Below are 18952 nucleotides of genomic sequence, written 5' to 3'. Positions count from 1 at the left end.
CGCCCCCCGGGGAGGGCCCCGGCGGTTAGCCGTCCTCCACGCCCACACGATCTGCCTTGCCGCCGCCCCGCGCCGGCCGGATCAACCGGAGGCGGCCAGGGCGGAGCGCGTGTGCCTTGTCGCGACTTCGCGGCCATCCCGGCCCCGCCACCCTCCGGCGCAGTCGTCGAGGGGAGAGGCGGCGGCATCCCTGGCCTGTTCGATTTGGTTCCGCCATCTGCAGATGGTTCGTGGGCCTTTTGTACTCGCATCGTACCACAGCTTAACAGGCCGGCGGTTACTGGGCCGCATCTCTTGCTCAATCGGCCATCCCGTTCAATTCAACACGAGTTCATCCAGTTCCCGTCCAGATCTGGCCCTGCCTGCCACGAGAAGAAAATAAAGGGAAGCCTGCCCAGAGTCGACCGTTGCTCGCAGATGCCGTTGCGCCGCCACGCCGCTTCAAATTTGGAACCCCACGCAGGGCCACCGCATAACACCGATCCCAAATTCCCAACCCACCAAGCCCACCAACCTACCGACGACGAACCGATGGACGCCGAGAGGAGGGAGACGGATCCGCCCCCACCGGTGGCCGCGGCGGCGGCGCCCAGGAGGGCCGCCGCTGGCGGCACGCCCACCGCGTCGCGCGGCTCCAGCACGGCCTCCTCCTCCTCCTCCAACTCCCACCCGTCTGCCCCCGCCTCCACGGGGACGCCGCCGTCCGCCGTCGTGCCGTGGGCCGCGCGCGCCGGGGACAGCTGCTACTACCCCGGGTGCCGCAAGGACGCCAACTGCGCCTGCGAGATGTGCCTCGCCAGCATCGACGCCACGCGGGACCTGGTCCGCGCGCCCGAGGCGGCCTCCGCGCGCAGGTTCTTCGCGGGCGCCGCCGCCGCCAGCAGGGGCCGGCGGCCCGCCCTCTTCTGCCGCGACCGCGGCGCCGGGGCGGGGTCCGAGCGCACCGAGCCACCGTCGACGCCGCCGATGCGGTCCACGGCCAAATCCAGGCTGCCGCCAGGGCAGACGGCGGCCGCGGGCCGCGGGGCGAGGGCCGCCGGGAGTCCGCATGACTGGGCGCTCTACGCGGCCACGGTTCTTGGGTTCTTGCTCTTGCTCTGGGTGGACACGGGACTCGTCCCGGAGGCCGCGGCGAGGGGGTTTGGGCCCAAGCTGTCGCCGGGGGCCGTGGCGAGGGTGGGGGCCGACGCGCGACTCGCGCCTGGCGGCCTGGAACACAAGCTCCGCGTCCTGGAGCAAAGGGTCGGGCAGCTCGTCGGCGGCGAGAGAGCCGCCAATTGCAGCTCGCAAGACTCCGTCTGGCGACTCCTCCAGGTTCGTCATTCCTGCTGTTCTTGCGCCTCCTGACATTCTTGGTTTGGTCGAAGAGACAATCCGCTGATAAGAAAATTGTAATTTGTTTGTACAGAATGATCAGCAAGTGTTCCGCTGGCGCTGCACGGTGTACAAGTCCGTGGCCGAGGAGGTCAGCGTCTGGGGGAGCCCTCTCCGCACCTCCGGCCTCCTCCCGGCCGCGCTCTCGGCGCGGCACCTCACCCTCCTCTCCGGCGAGATCACCGAGGTAACTAAATCCCCAACATCCAGTCCCTTCTTTGCCCAGACTAACGCACCATCAGGTCGCTGAACTCTCCGGCGTCTCGCATTCGCTTGCAGTGGTCCGACGGGAGGGTGTGGCCGACGGTGCGGGCGAGCAACGGCAGTTCCTGGGCCTACCGGAGGAAGAGCGCGGCGGCGGTGCGGCTGGAGCCAGAGACGTGGGTGCTGGAGTACCAGAGGAGCGCGCTGTTCGAGGGCACGCGGCTGATACCGGCCGCTGCGGAGCTGCTCGCGTCCAGGTGCTCGACGATGGCGCGGCGAAGGCTGCAGTCAAAGAGGCGGCTTTTCGGTGGCGCACAGGCGAGCCCAACCTGACTTGGCCTGGCCGGGGGTCGATTTGCTGTCTAGGATGCTTATAGCTAGTTCTATTAGATTCATCTCATCTCCTGTGAGATTGGTCAGGACTTCTGTGTTCTTTTTGGTTGGTTGCAGTTACGTGTAGGCAGACAGCCGGATCAGAACGCTGGAAATCTTTTGTCTTGAGTATTATTTAGGATCACAAATAATCTTTGGTACAGGGCCCTTGGGATTTTCTCCCCAATTTTTCAGGAATTAAATAATTTCCTATCCAGCTTTAGCATTCCCTTGAAATATATTGCTGGTTTAGATGTGAGAATTCGTTCATTTTAGCCGTGAGATTGCTTGATAAGATCACTTTTCAACAACCAAGGGAAGCAGAAGCTTCAGTTCATACTTTTCACCCAATGAAGCAGAAGTTTCATTTCAAACTTCAGAGCAGTTCATGTCGAGTTGTTCGGCTGCTCTTGTTTTGGCTGCGCAGATGCCGATCCACGGGACTACTTGTTCTTCCAATTGAAATGGATCCAATGCAGGCGGCCCTCTTTGGTTTTCATCGTCGTGAAGACCCGGCGATTCACTGCATTCTTGCATAGATTTGTTGCCATGCAGTACAGATCAGACTCCTCCCCGATACCGTGTTGTTCTAAACTCTGCTTCACAAGATCCACCTCCTCTTGCTCACGGCTAAGGCGTCTCTGGCTTCGCATGGCCACGGTTTTGGAGATGTCTCTGACATAGGCCTTGTTTAGATTTCAAATTTTTCTAACCCAAATTGCAAGTACAGCTATGGGTTGGAAACTTTTGAACCCCAACTTTGCAACAAAAAATTCCAACTCTTTGAATTGCTTTAAATGAGGTTGCTGAAAGTCTGGAATGCCCCTCTGTGCCAAAAAGATGCCAGTTACAGCATCACACATTGCTTGCATGTTTATATCAAATGCAACACTACTCACAAGCTCAGATTTTTTTTCAAATCCTCTGAACAGACAATATTACAAGTTTTGAAAACTGGACCATATTACACACCGCATGCAACTTCTGAGCAAACATTTGATACAATCAACAAATATCCGAAAGAACTAGCATTATTACAGTTTGTGAACAAATAAATCTAAAGTACAAGTTCTCAGCAAACTAATGCAAATACAAGTCCTCAGGCTCTATTGTACAGGTGGTCAGCAATATAATCACGAAATGAATTCATCTGTGCAACATCTTCAATATCTGGGGCATCAACAGTTTCAAGCTGATCAATAGAGGCGTCTGGCGGCACATAATGCACATGTTGATCTACCAGCCCAAAGTCATTATCGTCCAGCCCACTCAATCTTATGAAATTATGCAAAGCCATACAAGCAACAATAATCTTCGTTTGCGTTCCGGGAGGATAGCAAGGGATTAGCATCAATATGCGCCACTTCATTTTCAGTACACCAAATGCCCTTTCAATGACATTTCTAAGAGATGAATGGGCATAATTGAAAGTCTCCTTTTTACCTCGTGGTTCTGCGACGTTTTGGAAGTCTTGAATATGGTACATGGTTCCCTTGTACGGAACCAGGTAACCTGGACGGTTGGGGTATCCGGAGTCCACCAGATAGAACTTCCCTACAGCAGCAACTACCTGTAAGTGTTAAGTACATGAATTAGAAATGCCAAATGTAGTAGCACCTAAGACTCTCCCTTCAGGTGGGTGAGGAAATTCATCCTTGTACGTAGTCATGGCATCATCAAACACTCTCGTATCATGAACAGATCCCGGCCATCCCGCAAGGACAAATGTAAAGAACATGTCAAAGTCACAAGCAGCCATGACATTTTGTGTCGTCACGCCCTTGCGATATAAGTGCTGTACAAATTTATCAGTAGGTACTACACAAGGCATGTGGCTGCCATCTATAGCTCCTATGCAGTCCTTGAATTCAGGGTTGAACCGAGGGTTAAGCACCCTAGGATGCGTAGTGCTGAACTCTGGGTCCTGAGGTCTAATGATATCGTCCGCAAGCTTAACCACACACTCCAACACTCTATAGAACATTGCGTGTACTGTGCCTAGTGACCTCTCAAATCTGTCCTCGGCTTGCCTAGCTGATTGTGGAGTACCTACAATCCAGAGGAACATCCCTAAAGCCTCAATAGAGGTCGATTTTCCAGTGTCCTTCAGGCCATATTCATTTCCTAACAGAGTATGCAAACTATAGAACATCTCTGCGGTCATTCTAAACATGTTGTAGCAGGAGGTTTCATTGGCTAGTTTGTCTTCTACCCATTCCAACCCAGTCATCTTGGGCACTCTGTATTCTACCCTATTGTAGAACTTGTCCAAATGGAGGGCATACTGAGAGTACATACCATATATCAATGCAATGTCTTCATGATCCTCCTCTGCCAGCATGCCAAAAAAATCCTGCTCCCACAGCTGCTTCCTACCAGCATCAGCCTCCACCACTGCTGAAGGTTCGTCAGCTTCCTGCACACATGAAACAAAGAGAAAAAGCTCTAATCAGTACATAATCACATATAGAAAAGGAATGATGCAGCAGAACCTTGCCTTATGTAACCTACTGTCACATGCACACAGCGCACATACAGGGACCCACATAACTTAAATATTCAGCAACAAGCAACACCACAATAAAGTTGCACAACACAACAAATTAGCACAACACAAGCGTACACAATAAACTTAAGAACATCACAGGGTTCAACACCCACACAACCACACACAGGTGCATGCATGGAATAGAGGTTCTAGTTGCCGACCCCAGATAGGTGTGCAAGGATGCATTTTCTTCCTTCTTCATCTGCTTCCTCAAAAGACTCCATGTCCTCATCAGAACGGACTAACTTGAGAACTCCAACCCAAAGGCGGCTATCTCCAGCTACCCCCAGCTGCCTAGCCATCTCCCTCACTCGCTTCCTCCTGACTCTCTTCTGTTCCTCAAGTTGTTCCTCTCTTTTCTGCCTATCCGCCCAAATCTGGTTCTGTGCTGCAGTCCTGTTCTCCAGAATGACGTTGAGCTCCCTCATGTTGGACTGCATTGCACGCACTGCTGGGCTCCTGGACTTCTTGCTTGGGCTGCTGCCGGTGCTGCGAGTGCGGCTGCTGAAGCTCCTCTTGCTGCCACTGCTGTGTGGAGTGCTCTGTGGAGTGGTGTCGCCGCCATCTTCATCTTCGTCACTGCTAATGGTCTGTGGCCCTTTGCGGCGGCCAGGAACATATGAAGTTTCCCCTGTGACACACACGCCTTGGAACATCTTGTCCATTTCTGGGAGGTAGTCAGGAAGGCCATGCTTGAGCTCCTTCTGCTGGTCCTGCAACAAACGCAAATGAATAGAGTTTGTCAGAAAACCTACAAAGCTAATTTAGTAGTTGTGTACACATACGAAGATGGTGCACCTTGCTGTTCTCTTCCCACCATTGGTCAGAAGCATTGACAGAACCATCAGAGGAACGGCCCAATCCGGTTTCCTTGATCTGGAGATCACGTATGGCTCTCCATTCCTTCTTCAGTGCTCGGACCTTATTGCCAAAGATTAGGTTGTCATGAACCAAGCTGCCACTCTTCTTTTTCGGAGGGCTGTCCACATCTCGAGGGGGAGAGCACGAAGAAGTGGATGACGATGCCAGTGTGGGCACAGGTAGTTCCCTGCAGAGGACGCAGGTGCAACAGAAACTATTGTGAGACTACATCTCTAGATGCTTAAACTTATGAGATATGAAAGCTCCAAAAAGGAATCAGTGACGGTACAATTCAACAATTAGATGACATATGCTTGAAATTAATATAAAGAATTTGCTAGGCAATTAGGTGGGTTTCATTAATTACAATTTTGTGATGTGCTGACTACTTTCAAGAATGTGCGGACAGTAATTACAAATCTATCAGTTACACTGAATATGTTATGCACCTTTTTAAACAAGACATAAGTAACCTGTAGCACTGAATGTCAAGGTTTTTGTATAGAGAAAGGTGCATGTAGGGAGCAGTTCGCATTACAAAAAAAAGGATTGCATGTAATAACAAGCACAAGGATAGCCAAAAAAAAAGAGTGCGTGGAGGGCAGATACTTTTCAGTATAAAACTGTGAAGGTGAGTGGATGTGGAATGATCATTGCCATCCATTTATCCAGTGGCAAAATGAAGAAACAGAACAAGGTGACCAACCCAATATTATGCCTCATGTTTCCATGACACGAAATTTTACAAATATAACAAACACATGACAATACACTGCAATAAGATCATGTGAGTATAATTCAAACAGCATAAAAGAGGATAAATGGTACCAATCACTATGGTTGTGATGCTGAACACTTTGCATTTAACAAGATCACACACCGGCAGCCATACAGGCAATATACTCATGCTGAGTTGGAACCAGTAACAAATTAAACCACGAGACAAAATAAGAGGAAGGTGACTTGAGAATATCTTGCTTGGGACAACGCACCAATTTAACACCATTCCAAAATTGTTGCTACATTACACCTTATCTGTTTCAGAATAATATAAAAATTTCCAGGAAATAGAACAAATCAGGACAATTGGAGCATTATCATGCAAGGATAGTTCAAAAAAAACATGCTGCATAAAGATGGTAGGAAGGAGCAAATCAGTATGATTTGAATCTGTACCACTTGTTGGCGTTGACAAGTGGCAAGTGACATGATCATGAGAAACCAACAGCAGCCATAAAGGCTTGCACAATATCCACTAGTACTTAATCTGATAGGAACAATTTGCATAATATCCACTAAGAATCAATCATCATAGTATGTAAGAAACAGCACGAGCCATCTGCTCTTTAGGAGACGAGGAATGGGATGAATTCAGGAACAAGACAAGAACACGTACATGGTATCTAGTCTAAACTCTAAGAATCAACAAAGTAAATGCAAAACGTGCTGCCTGTCAATATTGGTCAAAATGTTTCAGACTGGTAACCATGTTATGCACACTAGTAGTACACATATCTTGTGGCTAAATAAGAAACGAAATCAACTAGAAAATGTCCTCAGGATCTCAATTGCACAAACCTCGCCTGATGTAATCTGGTTTAAAACAGATGCAAAGTTGTTTTGACCTCACGATATGATTTGTGACTTTAGTTAGCGCGACACCTGAATCGAGTATAGAACTTGTATTCCTAACCAAGCAGAGGAGGCAGATCTGCGTCCAAGAAATCCGTCCAACAACGGTCTGACTAACTGTTACCTGGATCTGGATCGGGGGCGTGCTCGGCCTGAGGCGGCGGCGCGGCCGGGCTGTGGCGGCGGCGGGTTGCTTGGTGCAGGCCGGCGGCTGGTCGGAGTGAGGCAGCTTGGTGGGCGCCGGCGGGCAGGTTGGAGGGAGGCAGACAGGTCGAGGGCAGTCGGGAGATCTGAGGGAGGCAGAAGTGCTGGAGTCGGCCGGCGGGAGGCGCCGCGCTGGAGACGGCGGCCGCCGGGACCCCGGATCCCTGCATGCATTTCTAATAGCTTGAAACGTGCTGCTTGTCCTACCAGACGTTTTTAGTTTAGAAAATACTATACATAATTCTGAAGTTGGGAGTTTTTCCCTTTTACATTTCAAGCTGAGTGCTACCTGCTGCAGGTTTTATCTCCTTTCCTGGCGGCAATGTTACAAGTTTCACTCCGCTGTATTACAACAAGTTCTGAATTGGAACTTCTTAGGAATTTGGTGAATATGATTGATGCCTCCTGGTAGCTGGACATAAACTCGACATATCTGTATATGCTAAACGTGTTGCGTGCTTTAACACTGTAGAATTGCCTTTCTACATGTTCATCGTCCTCGAGTAAAGGGCAATGATTTGTATGGTGTAATGCAGTTGCACACTCGCACTCACCTCCTGCGTCCTTTTCTTGAATTAAACTTTGCTGTAAATCTTTGATCCATTGGATGTGTGCTTGATGACCTTTTGTTTCACACAAGGTTGAAAATATAACATTTAGCGCCGGACTCCTCTAGAGGCTATAGGCAGCTCTAGCGGATATAGCAGCAACTATTTCATTTAGCGATTTTGCAAAAAGAATAAAAATTTTCAATTAATTATGCATGGAAACTTGGAATTAAGTAACTTTTATATGAATGCAAATACTTGAATATATATTTTGGGCTCTATAAGTATAAGTCTTCATATCTCTTACTTAATAACCATGAATATAGTTAGGACTTTAAGCGGGCAGCATATTTAGCCTACAGTAATAGGCTTACAGGCCTTCCATGCAAGGAAATAATGTATCATCGGTATTCGTACCGGAAAATAACATTAGGGTTATAAAAATTTAGCGGCTATACCAAATAGCGGTATTTAGCGGTGTTAAAGAGTCGTTAGCAGCAATAGCGGAACAATTGGTAATATCGTAGCGCCATGCCTGTGAAAAAGCAATAGCGGAGGTATAGCAGAGCGATAGCCAGCTATTTGCAACCTTGGTTTCACAGCTCACATCTGAAATATGATTACCGTGCCTGAATTTCTTATCGAACAACAGAGAATCATAAGCGGCAGTTGATTATCAAGGATGGATTCTCCTCAATTTCTATTAGTATGAGAAAGTTCAAACAAACGGCCGGTACTTTGTACAGTTTCAAGCAATTGGATTAAAAATAATTTCACTGAATGCTAAAGTGTATCTTCCTTCATTTGCTAGTCTAACAGACATACCCGGTTGCTTGGCCCAACCTTAGCAAATTTCTGTAGAGTTACAGCCAGTTATTCAAACCCTGAACTCCTGAGACATCGAGCGTAGGTACTTATTGCTGTTTTTGCAGAATGTTGTTATGAAAATATACGATCTGTACGTCTTTATGGCCTGATGCTACATCTTTTCTACGTGCTGCCTTTCTCCACACGGTGTACACATGATCGTCGTCAGAGAAAAATTGCTGTTCGTCAGTGCACATACGTGTATGAGTCTGTTGCAAGCTGCAGCTGGTCTCTTGGGCCAAGCTAGGAAGCAAGCCACGCACTGAACTGGATGTGACGACTCACCAAATTGGATTGATCTATGATCTACCACACTATTGATTGTATTAACACGTCGATTGAAACAATTACTTTTTTATAAAAAATCGCACATTCCACCTCTAGGCTCTAGCTCCACAAAAATTTTTTTATCACAATTTCAAACAGCACCAGATTACACAGCATACAAGCAACAGTTGCAAATGGTAAAATCACCTCAACCTATCCGCCCCTTTCAAATTATTTTTGAAAACGGCACAACAGCACTATGGCAGCAACCTCGCTGACATTTGCACTGAAAAAGTGTTGCACCAACCTGTCAGTGAACAATATATGCTCAGCAAAACACAAGTTAAAACATTTATGATCGCATGAATCTAGTAAACTGACGCAGAAAACCTGGGAGCACATTTATGATTCACATCTCATTGAAAGACTGTTTCTTAGGCAAGGCATGTCCACGGATAACCTGCGCATCCACAGCACTTAACAGTTTCGTCCAAACCAGACTGATGGGGTAACCCTAAAAGGGCGACCCCTTGCTAGGATTTATACAACCCATACAACTGCAGTACCACAGCTAAGTTCGATTCTGTGGTAACCTACCAATTGCAAGTCCTGAGCTAGTAGATTTCTAACTACCTATCAGCAGCCAACCCAAAGAACTCCTTGGTGACGCTTTCTGGTGCTTTTGCAAATCCACCAGCAATTTTCAGCATGGATTTAAACTTCTCCTCCTCACGCTTTACTTGGTCCACGCGGCTTAATACATTGGCAAGCATCACACCATAATTTGAAGTGTCAGCTAAGGGCATGGGATCTGCAAGCTGAGCTCTTTCAGACTCAAGCTGCCTATACAGACAAAGGATGTGATCTTTTTGAGAATAAAGCCTCTGTTCTGCCACCGTATGTTCCACTTCCTGAGATTTTTTCAGTTCTTGAAGGGCAAGATCTATCTCATCCTCAAATTTGGCAGACATGACATTGTGATCCCCAGTAATGTACACTGGAAGATTTTCAACAGCCGTTTGGAAATCATTATCAACCAGTGGATCTATTAGATCAGGATGCCCTGGAAGTGCACCCGCTTCTGGAATTTGCAGAATCCCAAGCACAGTCACACCACTGGTTGGTGGGGAATTTTCTCCTGCATTGTACATATCAATAAAATAACCCCATTATGCAAAAAAAAAAAATGGGGCAACAAGTCCCAAAAGGTGGGGCTATGTCAGGCCACCATGGTTTCATCATATGACATAATTCAAATTGTGTGCTTAAACATGAAGAATAGTCATTTCTACAGCAATGAGCCAAGCATATGTGGTAACCAAAGGAGCCATACTCCCTCCATCCCATGAAGTGTGCAATTCTGAGATTAAAAAACAAATCGCACAAAAGAGTGCAATCCTAGCAACAACTACCTGTCTTATCCTTTCAATATATTTTTCAGGATTTAATTATCTGCATGTTGTAACTAACTCTGTGAAAATTGAACACCTTCCATGCCTAATCAATGGGATTGAGACAGTTATTATGGGTAGCGTGGTCATTTGCCAATAACACTAATCTGTCTGAAAAAAAAATAAATAGGATTGCATTCTTCTAGGATGGAGGGAGTACATGTTAATATATAATATCTGCAGGATATTCTCAGACAGGTTGTCTGTATGATCCCAAAGTTCACTGCAATCTACAAAATGGAGGTTTTAAGAATTACATAGAGCACCAAAGTTTTTTTTATGTTCGAGAAAAGGAGTTAAGTTTTTTAAGAATTACATTGAACAACAAAGGCCAAGGCACCACACTAGGTTGAGATTTTTGGACTGGCATCTAATCCTATAACAGCATTGGGGCTAAATATAGTTCTGCTCTTCCTATGATTACTTCCACTCAAAAAAATAAGTTTACCTCCACTGGGAGTTGCCCTGCCCTCATTGTCCTCCACTTTCCAAACTTCAACAAGGTCAACCCCAGATTTCAGCTGCATTAAGCAATAAATCATTGGTCCATGATTTTTCTTTTTATTTTTTTTAAAAAGCTTCATCCAGTGACTTTAAATTACTGAAAAGAAGGACGACTAGGGTAAACTACCACCAAAATGGACAATATGTGTTGTGTGGTATCACCAGTTCAGCAGCAATCAAAGGAGCACAAAACCATGACAGCTAGAGCACTGTGCTATTAAGACAAGACATGATCAATTACATCACAGAATCACACTATACCTTAGCCATCGCTGATCCCAAACGGTTCTCCAAGCTTTTTGCTCTCATTTGTCTTGAGCCTCGCAAGAGGCATAAGCCCATATTCAGCACAGGTTCGATTTCATCCCTTGACCCAAGAGATTGACATGTTTCCATGAGTTTCTCCACATGCATCATCAAGTTAGTTTTGTTATCACAGCGTCTGCAGTAATATTGGACATCCAAGCCTATACTTCCTCCAACAGTTCCAGCCATGTAACATCGAAGAGCACAATCAAGGTGTGCAACATGCCCACATATGTAGTTCTCTTCCACAACTGCCTCACATTTTATGCAGCTGTAACTTCCAAAAGAATAGTCAACGGTCCTGTTACAGAGAATACAGCAGCACTCACGACAGAAACCAGGCACTGTGCAACAAATATTACAAGCCTGTGCTGGTGATGATTCAATAAATCCTTCTCTTTCAAGGTTGCACAAGCTATTCCTAGCCTTACATGGGCCAGCTGGATCAGCCACATCAGGTTCAGGTTCATGGAGCCTCACTTGTTCAGTGACTTGTTTGGTGCCTGAAAATACTCAGGTATTAAAGTGCAGCCCGAAGCAAGCAATCTAGAAAAGAAAAGGCAGGAAACATACAAAAACAATATATATGATGTATCTTGAGATCCATTAGCATGTAAAAGCCAGAGCAATTAGCATCTCAAGTGACAAAATACCCTCTGGTACAGTACGTCATGGGTCTATTGGGCCTGGGCTGGCGGTATAGCCCGTTAGTGTTAGGGTTAATGAGAGATAAGGGTCGCTTGCTTAGGGGTCAAGTAAACCTCTCTATATAAGGAGAGGAGGTGTATCAATCTAATCAGGCAAGAATTAGAAGGAAGAACCGGGGGCCGGCCCCCCTTTTCTCCCTCGCAACCCTAGCAGCCACATAACACCCTCCACTCCCAAAAAATAGTTCACAAAAACAGTAACAATATATGCTCTATCTTGTGGTCCATTAACATGTAAAAGCCAGAACAATTAGTATCTCAAGTGATGAAATACCCTCCACCCAAAAAAATGGTTTACAAAAACAATATATATGGTGTATCTTGTGATCCATTAGCATGTAAAGCCAGAACAACTAGCATCTCAAGTGATGAAACCAAAAAATGCTTCTGTATACCACCACATCAGCAGATGTAATGCTAAGCAATTTCTAGACTAGATATATGAAGGAACGAAACATGATGGAAAATTAGTTCAGATGCTTCATAAAAGGCAAAATGATTATCCCTACTGTATGCACCAGGATTTAGGGAAAACGCTGCTTAATGTAGGAGACGATATCTCATAGTCACCCACGTCAGGAGCACCAGGGAAGATGGAGTCTGAGCCGATGGAGGTGGATTTGGTGGAGTGGAGGCTGACAGGGACAGATATAGTGCTGCCTCAGTTCGCAGCGCCGCATTAGGGAGAAGGGATTCATCGTCACCAAGAGTTGGCAGGAAGCGAGGGTGAAATAGATTGGCAGCTAGGGTTTGAGGATTCTGGGATGTAAAGGATGGATCTCTAGACCACTATATATAGAAACATGATATGTCCTTGTTCGCTGAAATGTTGTATCGCCTAAAACTTATACATGCACAAAAATATGGCCAAACAAGCCCGCAACCAAAAAGTATTTAAATATCTAAATACTCGTCATATAAGATGTGAACACAGAAGATTTTATGAAGGAGCTGAAGTCAGACATGATTTTGACTAAATTATACGGCAAGGGCACTAAATCGGGTTCACCAATAAAGGTAATTGTAAAAGGATATTCAATACACAGGAACAGCAGATGTGGAAGGTGTCAGAAAATAGCGGTATCAAAAAGCATGGTTATACTACATGTTCATGTGAACTCGTGCCTTTTATCTTAGTATCCACTCAAATAACCGCCTATTCCAAAATGGGTCATCTTTCCTAGGAAGAATGGAGTGATAGGGTCAGGAATGAACTAATCCTGTGACCAACAACCATCGCCCACCAAAATACAAAAGGGAAAAAAAAGGTAGGATATACTACAACAAGGAACCAAAATGAACAGGTTGCATTATACAGTAAAAATGATATTTTGAACCACAGACTGCAGATGCCTACAGTTGCAGGACAATGATGTTCACTAAGACACTATCAATATATATACACCTGTAAACATAAGGTCTAATATACTAAGGCCACTACAACAATGGAAAAGGCACACTAATATGAAGCCATTAACAGAAGAAGTTATCAGTTGGTCCAAAGGAATATGGAAGGTCCTCAGGCATATTCAGAAAGTAGTATTACATGTTAATTGCTGCTAGAGAAATCAGATACAAGATCCAACAAAAACATACCTACAACGCTATTACCTATTGCTGATATTGCGCAGATGTATAGAGAATAAAAATAAAACAAAATGCTTCCAAAAAGCTTCCACATGCCACGACACGAGCACCTATATTTACTTCCTATAAGAGCTGTAATGGCCTCACTATAAGTCACTAAAATGCTCACTAAAACAGCTATTTATAACAGCTGTCAGAACCTCAATGAACTACTATTTAAACACTAGTTACATGAAAACTAAACAACATAAAGATGCAGCAGAAAGGTTTAACCTTTTTGTATCCTGTATCCTTCAGCAGGGATCTTCCAGATAAACATAGAAAAGAATGTGCTAGGATCAACATCTGGAAACTCTCTCTTAACAAATTCTTCAACTTGTATTCTACTTGCAAATCCTAACCTCTTACGAGTAGCTTCACGGAAACGTGATGGCGGCGCAAGATACCTGATCCATCACAAAAGTCAAACAGCATATATGTACTTCATTTTCTTGGCACAGCCAATATAGAATGAATAATTTAAGAGCAAAACTTGGATATTCAACTACAAAATTAAGGAATTAGTAGCTTCTATTCATTTTCCTCTTTACATGGTGCTGCCAAAATTCAAATCTAACCTACCGGACATGATAGAGCATCACCTGTCAGCCCAATGGCCCGCTCCAGAAGCCCTGCTTCCCACTTTCCAGTACCATATATCTCCAGAACGTGGCCAATTTTCAGGAGCATAGGGCAAACCTTTACCATATGCATTGGCACGTACAGGTATGGCAACAATGCCATTCTCAGTTCTGCACAATTCTGACAAATCAAGCTCCACAGGTGCCATTGCCTCATCAGGCATCTGGGGAAAAAAGAACTCATCAGAGCGAAGTAAAAATCGCACTAAATTGAGCCAACATGGTGCGTACTTCCACTATGTCAATATCTCGCTAAAAATTCCTATGATAATTAAAGAAGGATAAATACTAGAAATTCATACAACAGTCTGGGTAAAGGGAACTTATTTCAGTCACCAAGTGAACCCTAAATACAATGGTCCCGATAACCATTTCACATTACAGTTACAGAGCTATGATAAGCATTTAATTGATCCTTCACTGGCCGAGCGAATGAAATCAATAGAACAATCAACATATAGAATATTTCGATCAAAAAGGGTTTAAAGTGCTAGAAATTTTTGTAAGATGAAACCAGGTGACATACAGGTAGTGCTTAAATTAAACTTTTATCTGTTTGAAGAAAACTGGTATTCACAATGAAACCAGAAATTAGAGATAATACATTTATCAATAAAAAATAGCAAGCATATAAAAGGGCATCTAAATTACCACTAACAGTTGTGTTACTTTTTTAGTATATAAAAGGCATCAAAATAAGCAGCGCATAAAAGTGAACCGGACAAATTGACATGTAAAAAAAAAGTAAGCAAACAAACTATGTACCACAATCATGCAAGAACAGATACAAGATGATATCATATTTACATGTTTTGGCATTTGTATAAGCATCCAGTAAGCAAAAGGGCTTGATTCCACGCTTACTTGGTTCATAGCCAACTTTACATGCTAGGCAAAGTGTAGCAAGCCATATGCTCTGCCACGACCAAATTGCCCCAGTACCACATGATTGCAGCATAGTTAGTAAAACAACTTGGTTTGTAGCACGCAAACCATTGGGATACGGAGACATGGCGGCCAAAGGCACTTCCTTGGTCAACCAATGAGAATAAGTAGAACAAACTCATACTTGATTAACAATTAACAAGGTTTAAAGATCGATACCTCATTTTTGTTCACCATCTTATCTAAACTTTCATCACCAGCTAACACCCGGCCATTTAATGGAGTACGTTGAAGTCTCTCCTTTAGTGGTTCTGTTCGCGCTTTTTTCTTAGTATCTTTTGGACTCTCGACAGCAAGACGTTTCTCCCTGCCTTTACCAAATAACTCCATTAACCTATCATAATGATCAACTGTCTTCGTCATCCATTTTTTTGCCTCCGGTTTTCTCTACAAGAACAGAGGAAATGGTTTATAGCATGTCAGTGACTTTCAACGTCTTTCTTTCTCAAGCAAAGAAGTCAGCATCTATTCTTGACTGACTGATAGAACAAGAACCTGGATCAACTCCCTCCAAACATTTGGGTCAGCATTGAATCTTCTGCTCTCTGGGCACCACTTAATCCGAGTATCTTCGCCAAGGATGTTCCTGCACTCGTAAAATGCTTCCTTGATATGCTTGAGGCGGTTTTTTATATTGTTCCGGTCAATCGCCACCCCAAACCTTTCACCAACACCAGTGATGATGCTGTCATATGCTGCCGAGAAGAACCTGGCCTCACCCCTGTTCCCAATGGATTGCTGGTGAAGCAGCGAATCGATAAGATATTCGTTCATTTTATCCGACCAGAACACCGCATCCCGACCTGAAGCATGGCCGGGTTTAATGTAGGACATGGGGACTCCGTTGAACCCCCAAATTCTTGGTTTAATAAACTTCACCGGCAGTTTGAGCTCAGGGGCGGGCCCAGCATAGGACATGCACATGTACACCCAATAATTCTTGCAAACGAAATCGAAGTTAGTAGGTAATATATTGTAACTGGATTCAAATCCGAATACAAATAGTTTTGTTAGGGTTTGGGGTGCTCCGTCTCGCACAGCAGAAGGAAAGAGAAGCGGCGGGCATACCTGGAGGATGCGCTCGTCGCCGGCAAAGGGCTGGGCGAAGACAGGACAAATGGCGCCGCCGCTCGCCCCGTCGTCGCCGCCGGGGAAGGAAGAGCAAGGGAGTAGAGAGTCCGAGAGAAGGGCAAGGTTTAACAAACAGAGGGAGGAGACGAACCTGAGGAGATACGAGACGCATGTGATGAGTTTTATCCGTGTAATAAAACTATGCACTGAGATCCGTATTTAATTTAATAAATAAATAAAAAGGAAGCATATTTAGATATTTAACTTTATTCTCTCTATTTTGTTTTGATAGTTCTATTTCTAAAATTGAATTATTTATTTTGATAGTCGTTCGATTCCTGTGCAGAGGGACTTCACTCGAAAAAAGATTAATGTGTGTACATAATAATATAGAAAATGAGAAGTCGTGATTAATGAGATGATGCGTATGGTTTTTCTTCTTTATTATTATACTAAGATGAAATAGAACGAGGAAGTATTATTTTATAGCTTGTGCAACACAGTAGCTCGCTAGCTACTGCAAGCCCTAACCTCTGGCTATATTATTTTACTTTCGATGGTTAGAAATTTAATTAATAGAGATAGCAAGGTACATGTGCATGCCATGCAAAACTGAAATAATCGACCTTCATCAAATAACTCAATCTTGATTATTGGAGCTCGCAAGCTCCAGGTTAGGTCCGAATTTGGCTTAATTTTAAATATAGCTTAACTAATTGAGCTTTTAGCAAGTTAAATATAAATAGCTCGTACGTCTTAAGCTTTTCTGTTAACCCTGTTCAAGGACAGGGATAGAGGTGAACCGTGAATGCTCAGCAGGTCAGCAAGTGTAAATTAGCAGGTCATGAGACTATAGTGTTGGGACGAGCACTCATGCTAATATAGTGAGTATCCTCGTCGTTGCTAAAATCAAGGTCGCGACAGTCAGCATCGTGAAGAATACTAGAGAGATTTTTTAAGGAAGGGGGATGGGTGGTACGTATGAAAGTGTTAAGAAGTGCTAGAGATCAAAACTTTAATTGAAAGAATTTTGAACGAATATTATCATACGAAATTTATTTATATCGTAATGATATTTAAATCGATAAGATCAATAAATGTTTCAATGTATCACCCGTAGCAACGTACGGATATATTTACTAGGATTATAACAAATTTTTCCAGCTAAAAAATCTTATTCTACATAAGTATTAGAAAACATATCTACAACACTTCAAAACATATAATATAGTGGAGCAAAATATCACATTGATAGATATTTTGTATGTTACCTATGTAACAACTAACATCATCTATAAATAAAGTATTAGAAGAACATACACAAGATATGTGAAATCTTTATTATTTACTCTTGTGAAGCTAGTGCCTAAAGAGGAATGGGATGTATATTTAAGTAATGATTTTTAGCTAATATATATTTCAAACTAACTATGATGACTTTTATTTAGAATATGGTTAAGTAAAAAATATTTTTAGAGATCGTGTACACCAAATTTTTAAAGTCTAGGTCCGCCACTGTTTGAGCTTCAGCTATATTGATCCTACACGCTGAGGAAGACAAAAATACGGAACCACAGGCACGTGGATTGATTAGTAGTGAGCTATGCGGCATCTGCCAAATGGAAGAACTTGAACAAAACTAACTCGTCCTCGGAACAGTTCGCACAGACAAACTAAGGATTACTCACCATCGAAAAGAGAAAATCAATCGACGGCCAGATGAACCTCCAATCCCTTTCATGGAATCGAGGGAGGAGGCGCACGCCGGCAGAAGGAGCGACCGACGGAGGATTAGTTGGCACTTGGAGAGAGACGATGGAGGTAGACGAGATAGCTAATTAGGGTGACAGCATTAGTTGTTTGGCAGGGCTACGCTGTAGAACGGGATGGGAAAATAGAGATGGGGCAAGGTGATAGTGTGGATAGGGTGACCAGAGTTATGATCCGAGCCGGGCCAATCTGGGCTGAGCTGGCTGGATGTCCAGGCCCCTAGCCCGCTAATATGATGTTTCATCGTTCTAATATTTTTTCTGATCTCGATCAGTTATGAAAACAATTTATATTATTGAATAAACTGAAATTATACGTTGGGCCGGGCTTGACGTCTAATTTTGCATGTTGGGCTTATCCTAGTCTTGCATAAATTATTATGCAAATGACATAATACATGTTCTTTTCTGGAGTCAAATAATGATAGGAGAATTTTGGCATCTTATCCCATTAACTATTTACTTCACCTATTTAGTTCTCTCTAACCATAAATCAGATTTTTCATTTTAAAAAACAAATATTTAGACAACTCCATATCGAACGCCGAGTTCCCTACGAGTTATTTTTATAAGAATCTAAGTACAATTTAAGTCAGTTTTGCTGAAATGAAGGATTAGCACTGACTTTATATTTGAGGTTTATCCATCTTTTCTCTCTCTATTATCTCTCCTAGAAAGGCACATGTACTATATCTTTCTTCTCCCTTATCATATTTCGGTCCTGTAATGCCACTCAAGCACCATTTTTAACTCCATAGAAATCCAACTCATACCAAGCACAGCATCAACCGTTATATTGCGTTTATTATTAAAATTAGAGTAGACATACTGAGTCCAGAATTTAAATACTTCATCCGTTTCAAAATGTAGATCATTTTAATTTGAATTTCGCTATGCATTTAAATATATATTATATCTAAGTACATATCAAATACTGTAAACCTACAAAACGATATATATTTTAAAATGGATGGAATATGATTTTTCAAGTACCTTTATCCCTCGCCTACATGATTTTTCACCAAATCGTTGAGTATGAGCGATATTTGTTTGCA

The 18952-nt window shown here is 43.8% G+C and overlaps 3 protein-coding genes across 6 annotated transcripts; 1 reads left to right on the top strand and 2 right to left on the bottom strand.

Annotated features, from left to right (window-relative positions):
* The first annotated feature begins 266 nt into the window (after positions 1–266).
* On the top strand, positions 267–2209 carry LOC112877687. The gene is made up of 3 exons (XM_025942043.1): positions 267–1314; positions 1409–1561; positions 1654–2209. The coding sequence occupies exons 1-3, from the start codon at positions 418–420 to the stop codon at positions 1909–1911; spliced, it is 1308 nt and encodes a 435-aa protein (XP_025797828.1). The 5' UTR covers positions 267–417; the 3' UTR covers positions 1912–2209.
* Positions 2210–2823: 614 nt separating this feature from the next.
* LOC112877689 lies at positions 2824–7414 on the bottom strand. 4 transcript variants are annotated; one of them, XM_025942045.1, is made up of 6 exons: positions 7116–7414; positions 5297–5546; positions 4660–5211; positions 4249–4366; positions 3394–3504; positions 2824–3120 (listed from the first exon to the last, which is right to left on the bottom strand). In XM_025942045.1, exons 1-6 carry the CDS (start codon positions 7367–7369, stop codon positions 3050–3052), a joined length of 1356 nt encoding a protein of 451 aa, XP_025797830.1. In that variant the 5' UTR covers positions 7370–7414; the 3' UTR covers positions 2824–3049. The 4 variants fall into 4 exon arrangements, with proteins under 4 accessions (XP_025797830.1, XP_025797829.1, XP_025797831.1 ...); XM_025942046.1 differs by having other exon boundaries at positions 2894–3120; positions 3394–3520; positions 7116–7413; XM_025942044.1 differs by having other exon boundaries at positions 2824–3504.
* A 1840-nt stretch (positions 7415–9254) lies between these two features.
* Positions 9255–16296, bottom strand: LOC112874123. Its single transcript, XM_025937299.1, has 8 exons — positions 16126–16296; positions 15553–15996; positions 15217–15444; positions 14074–14276; positions 13706–13878; positions 11094–11641; positions 10777–10849; positions 9255–10015 (listed from the first exon to the last, which is right to left on the bottom strand). Exons 2-8 carry the CDS (start codon positions 15979–15981, stop codon positions 9507–9509), a joined length of 2163 nt encoding a protein of 720 aa, XP_025793084.1. The 5' UTR covers positions 15982–15996; positions 16126–16296; the 3' UTR covers positions 9255–9506.
* Positions 16297–18952: the final 2656 nt, after the last annotated feature.

This window comes from Panicum hallii, chromosome 9, assembly GCF_002211085.1.
Source record: "Panicum hallii strain FIL2 chromosome 9, PHallii_v3.1, whole genome shotgun sequence".
In the NCBI taxonomy this organism is placed as follows: domain Eukaryota; kingdom Viridiplantae; phylum Streptophyta; class Magnoliopsida; order Poales; family Poaceae; genus Panicum; species Panicum hallii.
This window is presented reverse-complemented; position numbering and strand designations above follow the sequence as displayed.

Coding starts and splice junctions, on each gene's coding strand:
- LOC112877687 (XM_025942043.1), top strand. CDS start 418: ATGCCGTTGCGCCGCCACGCCGCTTCAAATTTGGAACCCCACGCAGGG. Junction 1,315..1,408: donor CCGTCTGGCGACTCCTCCAG/GTTCGTCATTCC, acceptor TTGTTTGTACAG/AATGATCAGCAAGTGTTCCG. Junction 1,562..1,653: donor TCTCCGGCGAGATCACCGAG/GTAACTAAATCC, acceptor ATTCGCTTGCAG/TGGTCCGACGGGAGGGTGTG.
- LOC112877689 (XM_025942044.1), bottom strand. CDS start 7,369: ATGCATGCAGGGATCCGGGGTCCCGGCGGCCGCCGTCTCCAGCGCGGC. Junction 4,367..4,659: donor TCCTTGCACACCTATCTGGG/GTCGGCAACTAG, acceptor TCATGTGTGCAG/GAAGCTGACGAACCTTCAGC. Junction 3,505..4,248: donor AGACATTGCATTGATATATG/GTATGTACTCTC, acceptor TTGCTGCTGTAG/GGAAGTTCTATCTGGTGGAC.
- LOC112874123 (XM_025937299.1), bottom strand. CDS start 15,981: ATGTGCATGTCCTATGCTGGGCCCGCCCCTGAGCTCAAACTGCCGGTG. Junction 15,445..15,552: donor TTTGGAGGGAGTTGATCCAG/GTTCTTGTTCTA, acceptor CTGTTCTTGTAG/AGAAAACCGGAGGCAAAAAA. Junction 14,277..15,216: donor AGATGGTGAACAAAAATGAG/GTATCGATCTTT, acceptor TTTTTTCCCCAG/ATGCCTGATGAGGCAATGGC.